Source organism: Centroberyx affinis, unplaced genomic scaffold, assembly GCF_046629955.1.
Source record: "Centroberyx affinis isolate AG114_WGS23_722 - 3 ecotype Tasmania unplaced genomic scaffold, CSIRO-AGI_Caff_v1 ptg000155l_1, whole genome shotgun sequence".
Lineage (NCBI taxonomy): Eukaryota > Metazoa > Chordata > Actinopteri > Beryciformes > Berycidae > Centroberyx > Centroberyx affinis.
The window spans coordinates 335,713-361,231 of NW_027278852.1; the positions used below are offsets into that span (position 1 = coordinate 335,713).

Genomic DNA, 25,519 nt, shown 5'->3' on the forward strand with positions numbered 1-25,519 from the left:
TATGGTTTGTTTTTTGAGTTTTGTCTAATTTTAACTATTCTGTCCATTGCATATGATGGAACGTATTTATGTTGACAACCAAGGCCAATTGTGTATGTGGTGATGACGGGTTGGGGGGGTTAGGGTGGGAGATTTGTATGTATATTGTGTGATGCATATGTTTTGTATTATGCTTAAGAAGAAAATAAAAAACTGTTAATCTGAATAAGGAGTAATAAGTAATAAATAATATATTACATTTTGAAAGTAACTTCCCCAACACTGCTCCCCATTCATTTGAGTGAGGCCACAAAAATAGCCTGAAAACTGACATTTAACACGTTCATGAACATATTTAACAACATCTCCCGCTACTGTGATTTTCAATTGATTGTGGGTCCAGTGTTTTAGAATCTAATTTAGCTGAATTGCTTTTTTATTGATAGAAGAGAACATAGTGGAGGGATACCATTTAGGAGAGGTATACCTCCTGTGGAGATTCATTCAAATGAATTGGAAGTAAAAATCTGAACGCTACAAACTCGTCCAGCTGCTTCCGATCTTGGTGAGTAGTTCATATTCTGGTTTTCATGGCGGTCAAGTGCCGAATAACCCCCATGTTAAAACTAAGTGGAATATTGCTTTAAGTGCTGTATGGTGTAAGGTCTGACATTCTGACACGTGACACAAAAACCCCTACACAGTATTCAGGAGGATGCAGTCAGCTGCCAGTTTAACCATTTCCATCACTAATATAGTTAAACATTACCCTTGAAAAGAGTAGACATTAGGTTTGAGCACATTAACTGCTTTAAAATCCTCAGTATCCATTTCGGTGCCTTTTTGAGGTCAAGAATATGGTCGACCCACAAGAAGAAACCACCTGAAAAGCCTGCTTCCTGAGGGCACCTCAGCTTCGCCTCCGCTTGCTTGTGTGCCACAAAATGGTTCTCAGCTCCTCTGTGGCTGGTGAGTGGGCTAATGCTCCTCATTAGAGGGGTGACCTTTCCGGAAATTGCCGCTGTGCACTCCTCACAACCCTCTGATTACCTCAGTTACTGTGGCTAAAATCAGTCAGTAATACCCCAGTCATTCGCACAAGTCAGGGAAACACATTTCATTGATGCCTCTCTTGGCAGGCTTACTGGAAAGAGGGGGGTTGATCGAGGCACGGCCCGGACCCTGATGGTTCTGCTCATGTGTTTTAAAAGAAGCCCTGGGGTAATAGTGACATACTGCAGCTTTGGTATTATTGTGCTAAGTAGACATGTGAATGCAGGATGTTTTGCCGATGTAAAATAGATAGGTTTATACTAAACAGTTTATATTTACACATTAGCTTCCAACAGAGAACCATGTGCGTATGATATAGAAAAGAGACCTATTTCCTACATTTCTATTTTTATTTGTTTATATATACTACTTTTTTATGTAGTGCTTAATATATTACTTAAAAAAGAGACCTATTCCCTAAATCTCTGGCTTTACATTTTCCATAATAAGAATACTAATAATAATAAAGTTTATTTGTATAGCACTTGTCAAAAACAGAGTGACAAAGTGCTTCACATAAAACTGAAAAGGAATATAACAAAAATAAAATCAGAAGACAGAATAAAACACATGGTAAAACAAAGCTTGACATGAATTTAAATGAAAGTGCAATGAAAAATAAAACAATAGAGGAATAAAAAAAAAAAAAATACTTTATATGCTACCATATACTACTTTAAAATGTTTGTGTTGTGTTTATATCTATCTTTAATGTGACCTACATGAGCAACCCACCGAGTCAAACTCCTTGCATGTGCAAACTTACTTGCCCATTAAAGCTGATCCTGATTTTATTATTCAGGGTGCTTCTACTTTGGCAGAAGGGATTTCTGCACTTCTACAGTGAATCCGGTTCAATAATCCTATTATAACAGTAAACAGATATAGAGGATAAATGAGACATCTCCAAAATCCAGATTTATCGACGTCCTCGCAGGAATGTCGATGCTGTTGTGGGATCAGTCATCACTGACCGACTTTATTCCTAGGGAGGAAATCTGAACATTAAACTGCATCTGTGACCACTGCAGATGGTATCAGTAATGGTATGGACAGACATTAGCTTTGGCTTGGCAGAGGCAGCACGCAGCACAAAGCCAGTGGCCAGAAACCTACAGCAGTGGAGTACTACAGGAGTGATTTTTTATAGTGATTTGACTTTTGAAGAGCAGCTTAAGAGCAGAGTGCATTCCTGCTTCCAGCTACTGAGAACCATCAAAAAATGAAGTTGTTTATACTCGACAGATTTAGAGAAGGTCGTCCATGCTTTTATCTCATCTCGTTTAGACTGCCGCAGCTCTCTGTAATCCTGCATCAGTCAAAAGTCACTGTCATATCTCCAGCTTGTTCAAGCAGCTACAACTCCCACTGATGCAATGCTTATGGTATATACACCCTATCTTTTAAATCACTTCTGAAAATGCACATTTATAGGCTGTCTGTTATGTGTGTTTATTTTTTATTTTGCTCATCCCCTGTATATACTGTATATCTTACTATTCCTGGTAGTTATGCCCTTTTGCAAAGCACTTAAACTCTGAGCTGCATTCTGCACTTTGTAGGGTTTTAGAAGTTCATCATTAGTAATATTATTGTTGTTGTTGTTGTTGTTTGTAGTAGTAGTAGTAGCAGCAGTAGAAGAGGTAGTAGTTGCCTAGTAGTACTAGTAGTAACAGTAATAGAAGTACTGTAATAGAATAGCAGTGGCTGTAGTATTAGCAGTATTAGTAACAGTGGTAGCAGTAGCAATCATAGAAGTAGTGTGTTAGTATTAGTGGTGGTAGTATTAGTAGTGGTAGTAGTAGTAGAGTAGTAGTAGTAGTAATAATAATAGTAGTCATAGTATGTAGAAAAGAGGAAGAAAATGAGGTACTTTCATGAATAAATTGTAAAAGCCTTTAAACCATTGCTTCCATGAACAGGATAAGAACTTCAATGCATTTCATCCTCAGCTTTTATCAGATAGAAGGGCAGAACAAGAAGAAATTAGGGATTTAATAGAGATTGTGATCTTCTTGATATTACCCTTGTGTTACTGTGACAGGAAATATGGTTAAACAATTTTAAAACAGTCCTCTCTTTATGCTGATCATTGATTTCCTGATTGATGGTATCAGTAAAAACCCTCACCTTCTGGGCAATATGCTGCCGTTCCACTACAGTTCTCTGAAATGCTGCATATCCTGGTTGAACTCCATGCATGCATGTGTGGCCTGTTGGAAATGGTTCATTTACAATTGCTCTCATATTATACACCACATCCATATCTTAGAAATTACAGTAACATAATCAAATCACAAACAAATACCAGCATATGTTGGAAACATTTGGTTTCAAACCAACATCAAGTCACTAGCGAATAGCAGAACAGGTTGGAGACACTTCTTTTGAAAGTGGCGTGCAATAAGGTTTCATAACAATATGCTGAGGGAGATTGTATCTGCAGTGCCTGGCAGCTCTAACAGTTCTCACCATGATCACACCGGGCTCCCTGTTCCAGGTGGCTTTTCTGGCGTCACGCCTTGCTTTCCTGGATGAGCCAAAACAAATTGACGTTAAATACAATGTTAAATCTTCACATTGTGTGCTAAGAATGCACTCTACCACACAAACCGCATATCTTCTCTCTATGAGCACACAACAAAAGCACAATGCCTTGTCATCTAGTGATGTTACAACAGTTGAGGCGGTGTCTTACCTGCAATGAGCCACAGTTGGACATCAGCGCTTTGCCTGTCATGGTTGAGAAAGTCCAGGAGGAAGCTTTCATCAGGCTCCTGCAGGAAGTGACTCAGAGCCTTCAAACTGCAGCTTCTGAAACACTTATAATTAGGACTCAAACACATCCAGTGATTACAAAAGTGTGAGATTGCATGAAATGGTAAGTTCCAATCTGTCAGGACAGAGTTTCCCAAAAGGATCTCAGCACAGATGACGTTAGCGCTAAGGTGATTTGAGGAAATCCAGCCTGGATCTGTAATTTCAGCATGGTGCCCCCTGATGAAACATTGGAGCCCCACACCAAGAGTGATTTATTGGAAGGAAGGTATTAGAGTGGATTTGTTTTCACTCTGAAATTTAATGTCTGCGCTTTTGATACTGAGCTTAATGTCTGAGCTTGAAAGTAGTTTTTTCTTTTTTACATACCTTTGTGTGCAATGTTTTCAAACACTGGAACAAAAAAGATACTATGGTGTATGATGGGCTAAGAAAATTTAGGTTTTTATTTACTGTGCAAAAGACAAGAAATGTGAATATCGCCAAAAGATGAATGACCAAAACATTCCTGGATTATGTCTTTAAGTTTTTAACCCACTTACACAGCCATATGGTGCACTGCAGGTGCAACTTGGATTATTTTGTTCCATGATCAAGTTATATTCAAGTTCATGAGCCATGGTCATGAAGAGTAATGAAGGGCTTTCTGAGGCAAATACCACTTTCCTTTAGCCTTGTCTTCACTATGGCGTATAAAAACAGTTTTATTCCAGTGGCCTGGAGGTTTATATTTTCAGTCCAATTAACCAAAATATTTCAAGAGTTCAAACGGATAAGATTCAGAAAACACAGCTTAACAATATTAATAAACAATACAAAAGCTATTTATTTCAATCATTTACACATTGTGTTATGAAGCTGCAATGTGTTACAGTGTTATATGCACCCCTGTGTGTTACCCATATGTCAAGGCCAAAATTATCCATGAATATTGGCAATAATCAAATGATAGCAAACACAATGGGAAATATGTAAGTATAAGAATGTAACTAATTCATATAAAGCAGCTGTGTCAGTCACATTTAATTGGGTGGCTAAATAAAACCATGATAGATGGATCTGAAGGATATTACTGTTGAGGTTTTTGGATACTACACAAAAGACTAAAATATAATTTCAGGCACATACTACACTTTGTCAATGACATATCAACAATCCTCTGAGGAAGGGTTACTGGCTGATTTCCAAAAGGTGAACGAAAGAGCAGAGCACAATCAGTATAGACGGGTTTTCTCACATTTAAATGGAAATAGAGGTTTCAAGATTTCTGATGATATCCAATATGCCATGCTAGATAAACATGAAAATCAGAATAATACGTTTTTAATGGTGTTTTAGGCTTGAATATGTCAGTCAGTACAGACATGTTATAGCTAAATTATCTTTTATATTTATTTGTCCAGGGAATATGCGTTGGAAACAGCAGGGGAAATTAATCCATCTGTCATTGTCATCTGTCATCATCATGCAGTTATTGTATGCATTTTCATTGAAGTACTTGGTAATACAAATACTAAAGCAGCACCATAACAACTGCTGTTGTACCAAAGCTTGGCGTTTGTTTTATTGACAGGAATCCATTTAATTGTTGATCATTTATGGTAAGTGGCTTGAAGGTGATGTTTTACTTGATGATATTAGATTTATTTTGACACATCTGGATAAAGTAGTGACCGATCACCACTGTGCTGACATATGGTGATATTTCAGCTTATGAAAAAAGCAAATCTGCTCTCTGAGCAGAGGCTCATCCCTCTTTAATGTGTTCTATTCCAAGAGGGGTTCTTGGGGTGAAAGCTTCTCGGATGACCTTCCCCGACTGATGAATTCTTCCACAAAAACACCCCTTGGTATTGCAGCAGCGCTCTGAGCAGTCATATTGAAAAGCCATGTTCTGTCGCACGCAAGCTGAACTATCATCCATTTGCCTTGTTTAGAAATGACTACTCTGTCTTACAAGAAAGTTTAATAGGAATCTGTATCTATAATAGGATGCTCTCTACCTGAAGTGGTGCATTGTGGCTCATTCCTATTGAAGGATGTGTGGTATTTTGACCCTGCTTAAGGGGCCACAATCATTTATACCTCACATGCAGCAGAGCACACCAAAAGAACAACTTGCAGCCAAGCTTTACATAAAGCATAAGGATGCAGCAAAGACATAATAGACTTCTTACAATGGATCAGCGATGTAAGCTGACTCAAAGGCCTATGAAATGGAATTTTCCAGAGAGTGACACTCTGACAGACACGCTGTTGGAGGCTTTTGTAGGTATACATGCTAAGTCATTCAGGGGGAAAACTGAGCCAATCTGATATGGCATGCGTGGCTTTGAGATGTCGTCTACATCCACACGGGTGTGTTTGTATCAGTGCAGCGAGGTGCTAGATGGAGCTTGGCAGAGTGTAATGGAACTCCCACTGCACCCTTCATCCCAGGGGTTGGAATCTGTCTGATACTATTAATAATGACATACTGCCCTCAAGCCAATTAATCAACAGCTGCGACAGAAAATAGATGTACTTTATTGAACATGGTAGGAGGGGAGGTGTTGCTTATGTTGCACAACGCAATGCACTCATACATTCAATATGTAATTGGCAGTGCAGATCCAGGAAAAACATTTTGCTGCAGGGGGTTAGACAGCATCTTAGTTACAAAGTTTCCTATTATGAGTTTGTAATTGTTGTAATGCCTGCTTGGCAACAGAGATGCATAGCTCCACCAATAGACTATGAATGTGTCAGTGAGGCAAATGGAAGCACCAAGAGGGATTTCAACTTGTTTTTCAATGTTTTTCATTTACTTTCTAACACTCTAGATCTTTATTTTTTGAAGGCAAACTTTAACAACACTCTGATAAACTCTAAAAGATAAATTAAGTAATCTATAACCTGTATTGACCTATATTAGCGATCCAATCTTGCCCCCTCCTACACAAGACTCTGGCACAGCCCCCCCACCCCCGTCCCATTCCCTTGAGCTATGGTGGCCTGTATTTGACACAAACAATAAAGTCACATTTCCATGGTAGGGACGAGTATGCCAGCTAATTAGGAGCAGAGATCCAACAGAAACATCTACTGAAGAGGTAATATATCCCCATGCCAAATGCTGTAATAATACTGGTTTGTCTGTTGCTTTTTGAGAATGATGCGTTTTTTTAAGCCTTTGTAGTTTCTTTGAGAAGATCATCGCACTCACGACTATTGAATGCGCTAAGGTGCCAGAAGACCGAAGTATTAAGGAAGAAGGTTCTGCACACTTAGATCCATGCAAGTTTCTTTAATGAATCAAGTGCCAAGCTTTCGGTCACAATACCTTCATCAGGGCAAAGCACTGTGCTTTGCCCTGATGAAAGCTTGGCACTTCATTTATTAAAGAAACTTGTATGGATCTAAATGTGCAGAACCTTCTTCTTTAATAAGCCTTTGTAGTTGAAATTCTCTTATCTTGCAATGCTGGTCTTGAAATTCCAATGGATGGAGAATCTTTGTTCCAAAACAGAGAATGTGGGTGTGAGAGTGAGTTTTGAAAGCCAGAAATCTCAGCACCTGGCAAAGTAATTGTTGAGTCATTGGTATTGATCAACAACCCTATTAACACCCCCACACCCCCACACACACACACCCATGGCCATGAGCCAGTAAAATTCTTACTTATACTTTCCACTAGTCTGGAAGGACAGGAGAACCTTACCAGAGACAAAGCCTGCAAAAGAAATAACTCACTGAGTTCATGTTCACTGGGAAATAAGGACCTCAAATGGATGCTCAGTCTCAGTGTAAGGTTGGTGAACTAACTGGGTGTCCCTTATGTGAACTCAATAAATAAATATTCCATTACTTGTCTTTCACAATGCGTGGCAACATGTTCTGCAGTCAAGGGCCTGCCAGCACCTTCTGCACGTTGCATTATTAGCTCCTATCACCCCATTAATGCATTTTGTTTCAAGAGGGATGTGTTTTTTCTGACCTTAAAGTTCAGGGAGATGAAGATGGTGATGGCGATGACATTTTTAGTCTATTCTGAGTTATTGTCAGTGACGTTTATGACGAAAAAAGGATTGCATGAAAGCAAGTCTGTCTGTATTGTATTGCATTGTATTGCATTTGTATTTTGTAAAGATTGAGCTATTCTGTCATGTATGTTGTTTGAACAAGATTCAAGACATTTCAACATCATGTCTGTCACACACCAGGGCTTCAGTACGGTGTCAAATATCTCTCCCAACACCCACTTCCCTTGTATTAAGAAAGCCACTGATCTAGCCATGTTTTTCTGCAGAATCCATTCGATATGAGTCTGGCTTATATTCCCATAGCTGTCTGTGTGTAATAGCTTGGGCTCAAATAGGGGTAATATATGCATGCCTCTGAAACAATCAGTCTTGTTTATCCAGAGCCCTTGAACCTCCAGGATCAGAAAGTTTCTGCAATGAATTCTGATTTGCTAAATCCCAGTCCAATAAATTGCCTCAACTCTGCACAAACATCAAAACAAACTCTCTCCCTTTCTGTGTGCCACCAGCTGTTAGATTTGGGCGAGAATAACAGAAAGAAAGGGGTGGATGATAGAGACACGGAGGATTCACAATTTGTTTATTAACGTCTCTCTCCCTCTCACCCCCTCCCTCTCATTCCTTCTCCCCTAAAAAATCTTTGCATCTGCAGTGCAGTGCTTGCTAACTGAGAGAGAACAGTACAATTTTGATAGAGACCTTGCAGGGCGCCTTAGCAGGTGGATTTGGATTCATCTGAAACAGTTTCCCCAGTTAACTCGCTAGCTGCACTCGAGAGTTATATTTGGGGTTAGTGAAGTTCTGTTTTCGGGGCTTCTATGAAGTTGTCATGTGGAGACTGAGTCGTTCGGGTTGATAGCCTGAATACACAATTTCGTATCTCAGGCGCTCAGTGAAGTACATTTGCTTGGCTGGAGTCGTAGCTTTGCCCAAAGTGTAAAATCTCAGTGTTATTGTGCATCTGTCCGTTTCCAGCCTTGATAAAAGTAGATGGAAGATGGAACTAAAAGTCAGATTTAGTGATTAATCGCTCAAAGGCACAGTTACTCTTTGGACATCTGCTTACTTGTTATTGTCTCTAATTAAAATAATAAACAATTAGTGTTGAAAATATGTATCCCTTTGGATTTTCAGGCAACACAACAATGTGTTGTTGGACATGTAGTACCTACTCATGCATATACTGCAGTAGTGATGTTAATAAGTCACCCAAACAAGAGAGTTTATTCTTACCTTTGGCAAAGCAACACCGCATTCAGTGGTTCCTATCCAATGGTTTGGTGAAATCCAGTCAGTTTCAAATCATTAGTTTGACACGAGACCATACGTAGTAGAAAGAAAAGCTCTTGGTGTATTTATGATCATTACAAAGGTTAGGCTTAGGTGATATTAATATTTAGTACACAATCTAGAATGTAAACTCTGCTAAAGTCCTCTTTAACTTTCAATAACTAACCAGCTCTCCAAGAACTCCAACTAGCTTCAATCCTCCATTTGGTGCTGGGTTTGATCTTGTGCCAGATCTGGAGTGTCAGATGTTTTGGATGGGATTCAACAGCCTTTTTGATCTGAAAATGTGTGTATAGGGTAGAAAAATCGTTTTTTTTTCTATCAGGAGCATATCTTGTTTTTCTGTCATGACAATTTAAGTAGTATTTTTTTTAAACTTCCTGGGGTCTTTTTGCATATTTCATGTTATGTATTTATTTCTATACAGTGCTGTGAAATCTTTTAGATATACAGCATGTGACGCCATAGCAGACCAGATAACACTGGGAAAAAAATGCTTGTGAAGAAAAGAAACCCCGGCTGTGAAGTGATATACTGCATATCAGTCCATACAAACCTCTCAGATTACGCTTTTTAATCACATATCCACACCATGCAGCGGGGCGTTAGGTGACGGATCTTATTGCAATGACGAAGCGTTACATTAGGAGGTCGGTTGCGTGGGATGTTTCATCACTAAATTTCCCCCTGGCTATCCAAAAGCCCTCTCTGCTGTTGAGTTTATCATAACAGCTTGAGAGTAGATGACCCGCCAGATGTTTGTAATCTCACACTGAGAAACTGGTGACTGAGGTCGCAATCAGATAAGGGAGCATCGGTGGGGATTATAAACGGTGACAGTGGGAAAAAGCCTATAGATTTCACCATAATGGTTGATAGACGGAGTATACCGAACCTCTTTTGCCCCCATCACAGGCTACTGAGTGCATGGGCCAATTCAATATTTGATATACATGCTTGTTTTGTTCCCAGTGTATCTAAAAAACACCCATCATGATTATGTCGGTGCAGCTGTAAATAATGTGAGTGAATTTAGAGCTTGCACGCAAGGCACGGGCTCATTTCTTCTTCCTAGTTTGTAAGGCCCCATTGAGAGTGTATGGTTGTGTGGGCAGGTTAATGATATCAGCTTGAGAGTAGTTTTTAATCACGAACAGACTAATGAGATAGGTTGGGCTGGACTTGCTCCAGCAATAAACAGCATTGCAAGTCTCTCCCTCGCCTTCTCCCTCCCTCTTTCCATTTCCCCTCTCTCTCTCTCTCTCTCTCTCTCTCCCCTTTCTTCACTGTTTAAACCCAAGAATGAAGAGATTTAGGAGAACCTGAGCTAAGAATGAGCACATAATGGTGCGGATTAGAAGGAATCAGTCATATTTACAGGAGTGAACAGCGGGACAGATTCGCCCCGTGGCTAGGCACCAGCAGGTTATTGGCAGCGGAGGCCCAGACTTGACAAAGGAGAGAGCGGATCCTGGTGGAATAATAAAAATAAAAACATATCCTGTTACCCTCCAACAGAAAGAGGTTTTATGTTTGTTTACATACCCTAGAGACACACAGATAAATAATATTGATGGCGACATTAATCATAACAGAATTTTGGTGTTGTGAACCAATGAAAAGATAAAAATAAGCAATGGCCAAATGGCTTTGAGAGAACACTGTCATTTATTCATAGAATTATTCATAGTAAATCAACATGAGAAAATAGATCCATTTTTATGTTTGACTGTGCTTCAACTCTACAGTACAAACAGTGCTGTGGGGAAAGGAAGCCCCATTTTTTGAACTCCTTAGTACTGAAACATGTTTCACTCCATTAGAGAGTGAAAATTGGAGCCATGGAAGTGTAAAGAATTGGACATCAGTCCCCCTAAGCCCCTGAGGTACATCAAGAAATGTTGGCTTGCCAGCTCTCCCAGTTAAGAGCATGTTCTACCCGTAAAGATGGCTTCACAGTAGAGAGTACATTAATGCAACACGTTACTCCATGCTGGTTGAGTCCTGCGGTTATATCTCACCCTGTAACTTATGGGTTTGGATGCAGGCCTGTCTTGATGAAAGGGCTTGCACTTTCCAATGCAGTAGCCCCATTTAAAGTAATAATCTGTGACATTTTCATATAAATAAATCTCCCTTTTGCTATACCCAGTTCATGAAAGCTTTAACATTTGCTGTTTTAAACACCCAGGGTTGGGTATAGGTCTTTCCTCTGGGAAAAATCCTCTGGCACGCAGGAAGATATATGTTTTATGTTGCTAGAGGCAGAAACAGCAGCAATAAATAGAAGAACTGGGTAGTTAGCATGAGCAACGATAGCCACCATGGCTGAAGAGACAAAGAGAAGAGCACCACCTACAGAAACTCAAACATCAACATCAACTAAAAATCCAAGGAAAAAGACGTCACACTGTTTGATTGACAGGTGACCTTTGGGAAGTGCAGAGCAGAAACACAGCCGCAATGACGTCTTAGCAACAAAGACAGAGATAAAATAAAATAAAAATAAAACAACAATCTCGCGGATTACCACTTTGGGTTCATCCTGGCTGGTTTGTTTGAAATTTGTGTGTTATGTCACTGTGGTTGAGCCGCTCAGAGTGCTTGTGGATGTTTTTCAGTAAGCGTGGTGTGCGCCCTGCCCGCGGATGATGGACATCTGGTTTGGGGCAGATTATGGGCCACGCAGCAGCGCAGATCCCCACACGAACTGGCATGTAACTGAAGGGCCGCGCTTCTTAAAGTGTGTATGTTTGTGTATGTCCGTCTGTGTGTAAGAGACGAGAGAGACAGGGAGAGGGAGAGAGAGAGAGAGAGAGAGAGCATGTGTATATAGGTGGGCTTTTTCTTTTTAATCATATTAAAGTTGGATCATTAGATGCACCCATTCTACACTAGTGCTTTCATGAGGTGTACAGGACCAAATCCTATTGGATATCGGCCTAATCTACTGCAAAAGCTCTTCAGCTTCCAGTCGCGGCTTTGGTGGGACTCTGTGTCCCTGAGTGCTGGACTGGGTACGAACATACGTTAATTCGGGTGAATTGGGATTGAGAACAAATTGCCACTCTACATTCCCAAATCCAGGCATGATTGAGAAATAATGAGCAGCTCAGCCCACATAAATGGTTCATGAGATTATCCCCCTCTGAATTATACAGCTCACCTCGTTCCCAGCCAGGAAGTCAAATGGTTTCATAATGTACAGAATTATCATGGACATAACAAGCCTAGATAAAGACTTGAGGTGTGAGTGAGTGTGATAAGACCGTTCTCATCAGTTGATGTTCCTCAGTGTTGATGTTAATCTAACCGTAATTCCTGCATAATGAATCTCATGTTATTTTGAGAACGTTTTGCAACCTTAATTGTGTCCCAGTTCTCACACATTCTGTGACTTATCACTTTCAGCATGATGTGAATATTGTGATAGGGTTGCGTGCTGATGAAAAAGGATAGCCCCCTCAGATACTTTTGACCTTCCCTGGGTGGTGAGAGCCCCACGCACTGTCCAGGCCCATCTCAAAAAATGCTCACAGATTATCCCTCAGCAGCATTTCATGCTATGATACCACTAATGGCAAAAATAGACCCCTTGATCCAAATCGTTTAAAAGAGGATCAAGAGCAAGGTCCTGGTGACATGACCTTTAAAGTGGGCTCTGGGGACTAAAACCAATACAGTCAGAATTCTGGAGTTGGCGCAACAGACCGGGGAAATTGGTGGAGGTTAATGGAATTACAAGATCTCAGCCCATATTCACAAAATACAACCACTTGCATGGTATTTATATAAACCTCTGTATTCCACTGGGAAGGACAAAGCTCCGTGAATCTCTCTGAATCTCTGAACCCGACAAATGCCAGTTTGAAACGCTTTGGTTTAACACATAGAGTTCAAGTCCTGTAGTTTAATAGGCATGTGCCAGCTCCTGTGAAATTGGCTATGTTTACATGCACAGAGTAACCCGGCTGTTGGCGATACTGCGGTTATCGTCTTATTCAGGTTAAGCTGTTTACAGGCTCCTTTGATACCCTGCGATTGAGTATCACAGTTGCCATGAATAAACCTATTATCAGAATATTCCTGTCCACATCTAGAAAGTCCTCCGGCAAAAAAGGATGAAAAAGATTCGGCCTGCCAGCTACCCCCTTTGACTGAGCAGCAGGTTACTTCTAATACGGGGGAGAGAAGTGATGATCCCAATATTAATAGTAACAGTAAGTAGTGCTGCTGCTTCTTTTTGTTCACATCAAAATGTACCCATAACTCTGTGTGAGTTTGCACAGAAACAAAACCACAAAAACCTAAAGTGAGAGAAGTAAGATGAATACATGCAACAGTAACCCGTTAAATATTGCCGTAAACCATTCATTTTAACCATGTTTCTCATATTTTGAGTATAACATTACTCGGGTTATGAGGAGTTTACCCAAGTTTTGACGCTTACTGTACAGGCGTTGACCCAGACCTGGGTTACTTGAGTAACCGGGTTAAGAACTGAATTCTCTGTGCATGTAAACCTAACCACTGCTCTCTGGTTTACTGTAAAGTGTAAAGAGCAATTTTGTCTTTAACACCCCAGGGCTTTATTTTTTTTTAAATTATTTTACGTGATATTATTGTCTCCATAACATAATTAACATTCATTTAACTTGCAGATTGCACTTTTTCAGCTTTCCAACCTCTTGCAACAGAAAATATAGGTTTATTTTCATCCAGTGTTTACAAACATTGCAACTTTTTACAGCCTCAAAAGACATAAAAAACTATTAGTGTATATATATATATATATATATTTTTTTTTTTTTTTTTTTTTTTTGGTTTTAGGGCTGGTCTTTTATATATTATTCAGAAAGATTGGGCTTTTGTAAGCATGAACTAGAGCATAGTGTGTGTGCTGGTGTACAGGTAAGTGCAACAGAGCGAGAGCAAGAGAGGACGACTTGCAGACAGTGACAGAGAAAGAAATGGACAGATAGAGAAGGAATGGGAGCAAGAGTGAAAGATTTGATGCAAAGAAAGAGTGATAGTGCATCCGCGTTTAGTATGCAGAACGGAAGGCAAACACTTTTAGCCTTCTGTCGATGTCTGGGACTCCTCTGCAGTGAGCAGTCTAAACTTTCTCATATAAGCCTTTGCCTCGAGCCATGAACTCAAATATTTCAGTCACATTCACTGAAGCTAAGAAAAAAATGCCTTATTACTTATGATCAAAGGTTGGTGTTTTCTGGAGGAGACATGGAGAGTCTGATAGAATTTGCATTAGGAGTTGAAGGCGGGTCATTTTCATTGAATAGAGAGACGTTCAGAAACAGGCTGGGATTCGTTGTTTTCCCTGCTTTCAGAATCACTTTCTTTGAAGAAAGTTTGAATAAGGGTAAACGGAGCTGTATGAGATCTAAACATACAGTGAGAGTATTAAGAATTAAGAGAGTTCAGATCTCCCACAGGTCACCACCTTCCTCCTCTACCTGTGCCTGATCTTACTTCTGCCTTTAAACACTTCTTCTGTCTGCCTGGCTTTTATTTCTTCACCTCTCTATTATGCATTACCTTTCTTCTTTGGCCACTGGACTCCCCACTATTTGTTGCTTGTAATGCTAGCCAAGTCACTCTGGATAAAAGTGCCATCTAAATGCCTACATTTTTTTACATCATGTTATTCTAATATTATGGAATGAATGAATAGGCATACTTACTGTAAAAGCCAACCAGCCGCAGTCTGTAAATCCTGCCTCACTCTGCCTCAAGCTGCTAACCAACCTAAGAATTTCATTAGCGTGGGCTTTAATGGAGACTTTTAGTGTCCCGTGAAGGTCCAAATGCTGTTTCAGAGGCTTTTCTAGTCTGCAAAGAATAAAATTCTGGGGGAAACACTGAATCTTTGTCTTTTTTTTGGCATAAAAATGGTTAAAACTATATATATGTAAAATATCGGGTATTGGCAGCTTCAATCCAAAACTGTTGGCACCAGCCTTCAAAAATATCAGTCAAACTAAACCTTACTATAAATGTTAGTTTGTGAGATACAAATCTTTAACAAGCTCACTGAGATTATTACACTATAACAAATGCCATTAGTGTTTATATTCTTAACAAGGCCTGTCATCAAAAGCATGATTCACATAGATGTACACATCAAATGCAGACTGCAGAGAACCAGCTAAATGCAACATTTTGCTACGCTGATTATTTTCCTTTACCAGAGTTTCTTCCATAGCCCTAAGTTATTTTGGTTGCCTGCCAAGATGCTAATCCATGTTGCATCCGGGCCCTCACTGCAGATGGAGTGCCCATAATTAGTTTCATTTCCCTTCATCTGTGCAATAGGAGGATAAAACTGTTACTGAGAGCAAGAAATACACTCTTCGACTGAGGGGTGGGATTCAGAGGTTGCAGCATCTGACGAGAAAGTTGTTGGCGTCCGGCAGGAGCCTGCAGGCTCAGGTCATCCTGTTCCGTGGCTCTGCTAAATGGAACTGTGGCCCCAGCATGGCTCTGCTGTCAGACCTCACAGCCTCTGCCCGCAACTTTAGGGGCTTGTAAAGAGGCCAGGGCTGATGGGTTTTTGGTCTCCTTGGGCGGCCAGTAGGAAGAAAATTGGAATGATCCTGTGGCGTGTGCGTGTGCATGTGTACTGTATGCAGTGTGAAAGTGCATGTGACAGCAAGACATACTTCACAACCTTGAGAGTCATAATCCTCCCCCAGAAGATTTTCAAGATTCAGGGAACTTATTTCCTGCATTCAGATTCTTAAGTATAAAATAACAATCAAAATAAAGAACAAAAACTGCATCTGCATCTTTTCAATTCATAAAATTACATATTTCACTATTTACATTTCCGAATTTAATTTGAATATATAGTTCTATACATATGGATCTACAATATGCATACGCACATTTGGCTCCAACCACCTCTGAATTAAAAACATAACCAGAGACTTACATTTTTAGTGTAACTTATTTTGCTGACCGTTCGGAAACAGCAGTGATAGTATAGGGCCTAGATTTTTTGTGTTACTATTTTTAACAAACTAGTAACTAACGTAGTAAATGAGCAGATTTTGAAATTTGACCAAAATATGAGAGAAAATCGGGAGAAATGACACCACAGGAATACACATGGAGAGGGGCATGGAAATCGGGAGTCTCCCAGGAGAATCTGGAGGCTTGGCAAGAGAAACAGAGTGAGAGAGAGACAAAGACTGAAGATTATAATGTATGCATGCGCAAATGTAGAAGAAAACTATATGAAAAATGTGTGCGTGTGAGACATGTGATGTGTTTGTAAATCTGGATCCTTGTAATCCTGCCTATGTTACAGATGTTATTCATGCAAGGAAGAACTCCAGCTTCCTCTCAGCGTGAGTCTCTTTCTCAAAGTCTGGAATCCACAGGCCTTGTGTTTGCCAGCATGGCAAATTCTTCTGATGATCAAGTAAAAAATTATTCAAAAGTGCGCTCTTGAACTGAAGACACTTATTTTTATCAGAGGAATGCCTTTTAATTAATAATCCACAACTTTTTCATATTAACAAATGTCTGTTTTGTTTCCCTCTATCAGCAATTGATAGAGCACAACAGTGATTCAATGCATTCAGTTCATGAAAGCTTTTACATTTGCTGCTCTAAACACCCGCTGTCTGGTAGGTCTTTCCTGGGAAAAATCCTCTGGCGTACAGGAAGTGATGCGTTTTATGTTCCTGGCAGCAGCAACAGTAGTTTGGAATAAACAGAAGAAGAACTGGGTAGTTAGCATGAGCAGCGATAGCCATCATGGCTGAACAGACCAAAAAAAAAAAAAGAGCGGCAGCTACATAAACTCAAACTGCATCAACAGAAAATCCAAGGAAGAAGACGTCACAGTACTGTACACGTTTGATTGGCAGGTGATCTCTGGGAAGTGCAGTGCAGAAACACCGCAGCAATGAGCGCTTAGCAGCAAAGATGTCACAAAAAAAGAGAAGAGAATCTTGCGGATTACCACTTTAACCAGCTTATTCGACCCTGATACACTCACCCCACTAAACCTTGCTCCATTCATCCACAACAGATAGCACAGCTGCTGAGGAGCTGATATCAACCGTGCGCTCTGTGTCGCGGCACCGGTGTTGCTGGAGTCATTCATGAAAGCAGAAACTTCTCAGTCTCCTACGTACCGTGGCTTGTCAGAATGATAGCATAGTCAGCTAATTCAGCATCCTACTCTTGAATTAAAGAAAGCATATTATTCATAGTCTTTCTACCAGTGAAGTGATTTTAAAGTCACAAGGAAATGGCAATTCAATGGTGTCTTGCTTCCGTAATCCGACGTATTTCCGGTTGAAACAGGATGCAGAGGCGGGACATAACGCAGGGAGGGACAGTTCAAAAGTGTTCAAAAGTTCAAAAACGCTTTGCACATAATCTTGAATTGTCACAAAATGTGGATTCTTCAAAATGAATAAATTCCAGCCACCAGGAAGCAACCATGGGGTCTTAGGAAAACTTGTACGCCATGAAGTAACCACAAAAAAGTATGTTGTTTTCCAGGGAGTAAAAGTAATGGTACTTTGATAAAAGTTAAAATAAAAGTTCCCACACACTGCTACAGACGATTATTTATTGAAAACTAACGTTAGGATTGACCTACATCAGAGCATCAGAGCATGCTCATGGTCCATATAGGATTGAAACGTTGGCTTTCAATAAATAATCGCCTGTATTGTAAGAGCAGTGTGTCACATATTGTCCCTGTAGAGGCACAGCAAAGGCCACCATGCAGGCCACTGTGCATGTGTTAGTCTCTCTAAATGCATGAATGGGTTTGCGATAGGGAGTGCATTTTTGGATGACTGCCTGAGAAGATGGACAGGAGAGGTTTGACTGAGTCAGACCCAATTACTGGCATCTTCTCAGCCTGCAGCAGCATGTGAACCAGGGAAGGATAGAGGGAGTCTGTTAAATTGGAAGGAGGGCCTTGTTGATTTTCCATGTTGATTCCCACTCTAGATCAATATCTTCCCAGGTCCCCTTAGGTCCTCTCACTTTCTGGGGTTAATCGACGACAATGAAAAGCTCCAGGGATTTGTGGAGACCCTGCCTTCTAATCCTTTCACTTTGTGGGAGATAAATCCAGGGCTGCTGACAAGATCTTGACTTATTTTGGAGCAGATTCAGCCTGTCTGTATTATTCTGGCCTGTGGATACATCAACATGGACTGACCACAGGCATTTTGCCCCAACAAGACTGTATGGCAGCATGCCAATTAAAAAGCTTACATTATTCTGTATAGATGTGAATTCCAAATGTTTTATACTGTGCTCTCTGTGAATAAAGCTAATAAACAGCGCTTAATATGATATCTTAGGGCCTTCTCTCATCACAAGTCAAGGTCTTGATGTGTAGTCATTTCTTTGAATATTCCTTCAGCATTTACATACAGTGTTTAATAATTCACTGAAAATTATGAGGAATGTGGCAATGTTTGTAATATACATAAACTAGGTCTAATCTTATGCTGAATTTTGTAAGATGCCTGAGGCATTTCATTCAAGCGTCGTACTGCATGCGCAGCAGTCAGTAAGGTTTTATAATTATACTGCATAGATGGCACCTCAGTTGACTAGCTTGTTTTGAATTGCATTTTATAACATAATCGTTGATTTGTTTGATCTTTTCAGAAAGCCCTGAGAGATTGTACCAAAATAACAGAGACGATAGCTACTGTAGATCAAACAGAGGCATGATAAATTAATGCCAAAATATGTTATTCTTAGACCAAACGTCCTTTGACCAATAAAACATAAAAGTTGAAACAAACAGTTGAAAGTCCAAGGTAAAAAGTTCAAAGTGCATGTAGTTAAAAAGCTGAGGAGTGTAAGGTGATCTGTAGGACATGTCGTCCCCAGCCACCTTTGTCTTTTCTGCTGTGTATTTTAGCAGCAGATGAATGGGCTCACGCTGGTTTTGGCCAAAACCACACACTCGCTCTAGAGTGTGTCACGCACCCGGATGCCAGCGTCCTGTAGAGGCTTACGGAGAGAACGAACTAAATGTGGAGTACTGAGGTTTGGGATCAGGCCAGATTTGACAAGGCAGTCGGTCATCACTGTCTCAACTCCCCCCCAAAACAATGAACATGCCGCAATAGGCCCGCCATCTGTTGGGAGGAACTGGAGGAGGGATGTTGTTCTGCTTGCAATATGGTTGGGTGAGACGTAATAGGAGGTGACATTATTGCTCACGGTAGATTGAAATGCATTTTGGTACTCATTTAGAGCAGTTTTGCTGACATGATATTAGAATAATGTTCCCTGTAATGTAGATTTTTCTCACCTCATTAAAACAGCACGACAGCAAAAGTGCATATCCTTATGAGTTGCGAGTATTCACTGTAAGTTCTCATTGTAATGTATATTTTTCACAATTGTGTACAATTTTTCTCTCCTCATTAAAACAGCACACCAAAAGAGCATATCCCTATCAGTTGCAAGTATAAAATGTATTTAGTTTTTCCTCATGAATATGCAATGTAAAATCTGGGTGTAATATATTTTTTCAGGTTATCACATGCCCACGCTGCTGTATCATCAACTCCATCGTTTCTAACATACCTGAGAATAACACACAATATCAAAAAGGTCTACGAAATAAGAACTTTTATTCATAATATATTCATACTTGTACACAAGTAAAATAAAATGCATATCTATGGTTCCATTGCAATCTCCATGAACAATTTGACAGCATTCTTTTGGTAAATGCTACCCATATACCCTTCCTGGCATGAAAATAGAACTAAAATTGGGGGAGGTAAAACATTTGTCTTTACTGAATTACTTATAAACATAAAAAACATAACAGTACCCAACAAATGCATCACTTTTGAATAAATAATGGGGAATGGAGATCATTCTTCTTCATCAAACGGACCCAAACATTCTTTGTGTGCGTTCAGCCTCTGATATCCTCTGATATTTCTTTTCTTTTTTTAGTTTTCCGGTGGTCTGTCTAAGCAGTCGCTGTCTTTGCAGTAAAAGCTTTTGAGAGGGAAAAAGGGAGGAGTCTCCGAAGTGTAGCTTAGACACAGTACAGTTAAGTACATACAGAACAAACAATTTTGGGCACCGATTCATTATATACATTAGATCTGAAGTGTTCTGTAAAGGCATCCATTTTTGTTAAATGTACTCTAACGTCTTCATTATTGTTAGTCCTTACCCATTTCGGGCCAATGTGACTTCTTACTTTTCAGTCACTGCCTGTTGTAGATGTCACTGCATCTTCTGTATCATTGTCATGAGCATCAACAATCTTGAGTCCTGTGTTTAGAATGTGATCAGGAGTCCTAAGACATGGCTAGAGATATCCAGATCATGAGAATGAAGAGAAAGCTCAGCACTTGCAAAGTAGATCCCTGGCCTTTGAGACAATGGGTGTCTGATTTGGGCTTTTTGGAACACTTCTTTTTCTTTTTGTTCGGAGCTGTAGATGGTTCCAGATTGTCTATAAGGTCAGGATTTAGATTTTCCAAAGACGTATCTAGGGTGTTGGACAAAGTTCCCAGGGGTCCATCACTCTGCTTGTTCCGGGTTTCGTTTTTCGTTCGTTCCGGCTCCTTATATTTAGTCTTGGATATGTTCTCCTTTTCCTTAAGGGGGTTGTTGGTGATTTGGCGGCTCTTGCCCGATAGGATTGAGGACTTGTCATTATCTCCAAGACAGCACCTGGGAATGGCGTCCCCCAGGGGATTCTCTGTGGAGGAGAATTTCCCGGACCGTGCCTTGGAGTTGAAGAGATTGGTTTGGATTTGAGGCGTTTCCACACACCCCTCCAAGTCGTCACTTTTCAGGCGTTTCAGGTCCTTCCCTGCCAGGAACTCGGGAACGTTGCACTCCAGCTCAGAGCTGGAACCTTTGAAACGTTTGAACCAGTCCCACAAGGTCCTCGCCCGACAGTCACAAATCCACTGGTTCCCATTTAGACGCAGATACTGGAGGGACACCAGTGGGTCCATGGTCTCCCCTGTCAAGACCGTAAGATTGTTGAAGAACAGGAACAGGGATTTCAGCTTACCCAGATCACTAAAAGCCCTTGGCTTGACATAGATAACCCGGTTCTGGTGTAGCAGCAGTCGGTCCAGATTGATCAAGCCTCTAAACATGTTGTCCGATACTATCTTGATCTCATTGTTGTGAAGGTAGAGATAGGTGAGGTTGGCAAGGTCCAGGAAAGTGTCATCATGCAGGGTTTGAATGCTATTGTCCTGCAGGTAAAGGTACTGTAGGGAGAACATTCCTCGGAAAACCCCAACGGGGAGCTCTGACAGGCCGCACCTGTGCAGGTGGAGGGTGTGCAGCTTAGTTAAGCCCCGGAAGGCTGTGGGGCTGATGGTGCGGAGGTTGCTGTTGTCTCCAATGTCCAGTTCCTCCAGTTTCTCCAAGCCATAGAAGGCTCCGGCCTCAATGTGGCTGATGTTGTTGGAGTAAAGCCACAGAACAGTGAGGTTATGGCAAGAGCTGAAGCTGGTAGACCTCACCACCGTCAGCTTGTTGCTCTGGAGGAATATCCGCTGGCTCCGCACGGGGATCTCGGTGGGGATGGAAAACAGTCCTTGTTGCTGGCAGGCCACGGTGGGCCGAGGCTCACTGTAGCACACACACTTGGCAGGGCAGCCCTCAGTTTGGGGCACAAGGTTCAGCCACATCACCAGAAACAGGAGTCGGCCCCCTGGGGAGACAGAGGGAAAGAGATGAGTGGGTTAGTATAATGTATGCAAATATACACAGTCACAGCTCTAATATAGTCATAGAAATCTTTAGAAATAGTTGAATTCAGGTCAGGATGTAACGCGCATAAACCCTTTCAAGAACACTGTATGTTTTCTGGGTGTTTAATCAGACAGCTTAATATGAGGATCAGCCATTCTGTTATACAACAGGTGGGTAGCTGCAAAAAAATTATAAATAGATATGAAAGAGATTCTAGTTACATATTCTTGTGAACTTTGCTTGTACTTTGAGATTATTAAGTTTTGCTATTTATATTGTTGCCCAAGGATAATATTGAACACCCAATGCCGGACATTTTCTTGTATAAAATGTAATGTTCAGCATGTAGTACAGAAAACTCACACAGGGAACCTTATTCATAACAGTGATGCAGCATATCTTTTAATAGTGACCTGTTTGTGGTTATTTGAACCCAGGGACCCATCTCCTCCCTGCTGCCTACACAGTCATGGAGACCTGAGCGGTGGAAAAGGGTCCCGCGAAGGCAGACTCATTTAAAATGGGTGGGTGGCTTTTATGTGGAATTAGCTTGCTTTAATAGGGCGGACGTAACTAATGGCGTTTCAGCGTTCTTGAGGTTGACATTTAGCCTGACGCTGGGAGATAAGCTTTCATGGCAGGCTGAGAGATTGATGCTTGGGGCCAAGGTGGAAAGAAGGCTACAGAAGCCCCATGGGAGTTTCCACTGTGCGGCCATGACTGAAGCATTTTTTTCTCGGTGCAGCATGAAGATGAGATATACAAGAAGTGTGTTAGTACTCAGAGTGAGGCTTGTGAAGATTCCTGTATGTTTGCCCTGAAGGCAGCCATGTTCAAAATAAGCCGTATTCCGAGTTTGCTCACATTAATTATTACTGCTTGTCCTCCACCACGGTTCAGATGAGCTTGCTACGCTGTACCATGATAAGTGCAAAGGGCCAAATTACCACATGCGTATGATCACATCTGACATTACATGGTTGGTGTTACAGCTGAGGTAAAAATGAAGCGCATCTGCTGGGGCTCACAAATTCTTCAAGGAGAGATGAAGGTGTCAATGTGCCACAGAGATGTCTAGTTTCAACACATCATGACAGATACTCCTCCAAATCTCTGAATCTTCTTCAGCTCCTGTCCTTAGTGAGGATTTCCAATCTCTGCTCCCATGCACATGAGAGGAATCCCAGACTTGCTGGCATGACAGGTAGCGAGGCACTGGAAAATGCATGAGTTTTACTCAGCCCTCCCTCCATCCCTCTCTCCCTCTTCTCATTCCCCTGCAACGTGTTGTGGTGCAGCTCATCTCTGGACCTTGTTAAACGGAGCTCTGGTGTGGCCTGACAGCAGCCCTCTGCTGCACTTTCCCTCCAATCTCCCTGCTCAGCCGTCAGACTGCCACCGGAAAGCTGTCAAGACTTCCCACTCTTTCTGCATCGCAGCACTTTTCCCTCAGCACTGCCTAACAATAGCAATATTTTACCGCACAGCACGCTTCGTGTATCTCCTCTGCCATCTTCATTTTTTCCCCGTCTGCCGTCTATTCATTAACAGGCTATTCCCACCCACGCGTTGCATGTCAAAGCCTGGTTTCCTCGGCTCTCTGCATAATATGTCTTGTCTTTGTTAGCGTCTGTTGAATGACACCGTAAGCCACTCAAATGTCATCAGCTCTGGACCAATTATTTTTTGTTCACCGACAGGATCGTCACAGAGTGCCGCATTGATTGCATCACCATATGTTAAAAACATAAAAATATGTGTCATGGCATGCTGACCTCTCTATGCTCTCTCAGTCCTACTTTTTCACTCTATATATTTATGAATAACCTCTTCATGACTTCACATAGACCTCTCACCTCGCACCCCGGGGACTTTCATCTACGCAGCTGATGTAAGAGTTGTGTTCACACTATTGATCGGTCAGGTGCCACCAACGCTACCCTTCCCCTTTATCTCCTTACACTCATGTTAGGGCTGCTCGATTATGGCAAAAATCATAATCACGATTATTTTGATTGATACTGAGATCACGATTATTTAACACGATTACTCATTGACTTTGGGAACATCATGCATTTATTGAACTTTAAAAAAAAAAAACTTTTAACACTGGATTTCTTAGAATTTTAAATATAATTTAACTGAGAAACAAAGAAATAAATTATATATATAAATACAAGTAAAAAAATTAGATAAATAAATAACTAACTAAAATTAATAATATATAAAAAATAATAAATAACACTGTCACAACCTACTGCAAAATATTCAACATATTGGTAAACTATATCTCTATATGTCAGTCAGTCACTCACTCAGTAACAGAGGCAGAAAATCAAAAGTTGCTCACTGTAGCCTATATAAATGGATCTAAATTGATCTCTAATGCGCCTGATGTTGCATCATGTCATGTCTGTAATTTGCAGAGTTAAAACAAAACTGAAACTTAACATTCCACAGTCAGTAACAGGGATTTGTAGACAATAACTCATCTTTGCTGCCCTGCAGACATTAACGGTAGGTGACTTTAACGTTACCACAAGGTAACGTTAAAGTCACCGTACAGTAACGTACAGTAACGTTAATGGAATTAGGTAATTTAACCATGTCGCAGTTCAGTTCAGTGCAATTGAACACGCACTGTGGGTCTGTACAGGGTTTCCACACCAATTCATTTGTTTTACCTTTCCTGTCGACCAACGCCTGTCTTTCTGTCATCTTCTACCAAGGAAGGTTTAAAAAAAAAAAAACGGACAAACTTTCTGTTACCAGTACCACTCGAGCTGAAAGTACACGTACCACAAAATATTTGGGCTTTGGAGGAGGGGCGGAACGCACCGCTGCGAGGAAAAGGGGTGCGCTGGATTTACAACACAAGACAAAACGAGAGCAACATTGCTAAACGGAATGCGGCACAAAAAATCGTTTCATCTCGATTTTCTTGTTTTCATGATCGTGGGAAGCCAAAATCGTAATCGAAAAATAAAATTCGATTAATCGCCCAGCCCTAACTCGTGTTACTTTTTTGTTGTCGTCCCCTCAAATCTAACTCACAGCACTGGTAAAACAACACAAAAACGGAATGAATGTGTTATGCCTGTTTGTCTTCAGCACTGCTGTTGAGTTATTGACACAAACTTTCATATCTTGGAATGCCTTATACCTAAATACGGCATCAAGGTTGTGGGAAAAAAAAGCCATTTCTTATCGTCCTCGGCCAGCTCTGGTTTCAACACTTAATCTTCCCCTATCTGCTGTGTCAAAACACGACTCTGAGCACCGCCAAGACTTCCTATTTCAGACCCTGCCAGTGGCCTCTCTTCTGAGAGCTCTATTATTGTACAATAGCAATCATCAGTCTGTTTAAGAGCAGACAAGCCTTCTTTGTCTCCTTCTGACTGACACTGTAGCCCCTTCAGCCTTGAGTAAAGCACATCATTTCACCCTTTCCCTCTTTTCCTAGACAAGCACTCCTCATGATGGGAACTCGAGATTATGTGGCAGGTTAAGAAAGCACTGGCGACTGACACTTTTTGGTACAGCTGCTTGACTAATTGAATTATTTGCTAAAACAAACCCTCCAAAAATATGTGCTGAGTCTTAGGACACTCGGGTTAGACTGACTATATCTGTCCGAT

At 40.9% G+C, this 25,519-nt stretch overlaps 1 protein-coding gene across 1 annotated transcript; it reads right to left on the reverse strand.

Annotated features, from left to right (window-relative positions):
* Positions 1–19,819: 19,819 nt before the first annotated feature.
* On the reverse strand, positions 19,820–24,683 carry rtn4r (reticulon 4 receptor). Its single transcript, XM_071532849.1, has 2 exons — positions 24,566–24,683; positions 19,820–21,840 (listed from the first exon to the last, which is right to left on the reverse strand). The coding sequence occupies exons 1-2, from the start codon at positions 24,597–24,599 to the stop codon at positions 20,459–20,461; spliced, it is 1,416 nt and encodes a 471-aa protein (XP_071388950.1). The 5' UTR covers positions 24,600–24,683; the 3' UTR covers positions 19,820–20,458.
* Positions 24,684–25,519: the final 836 nt, after the last annotated feature.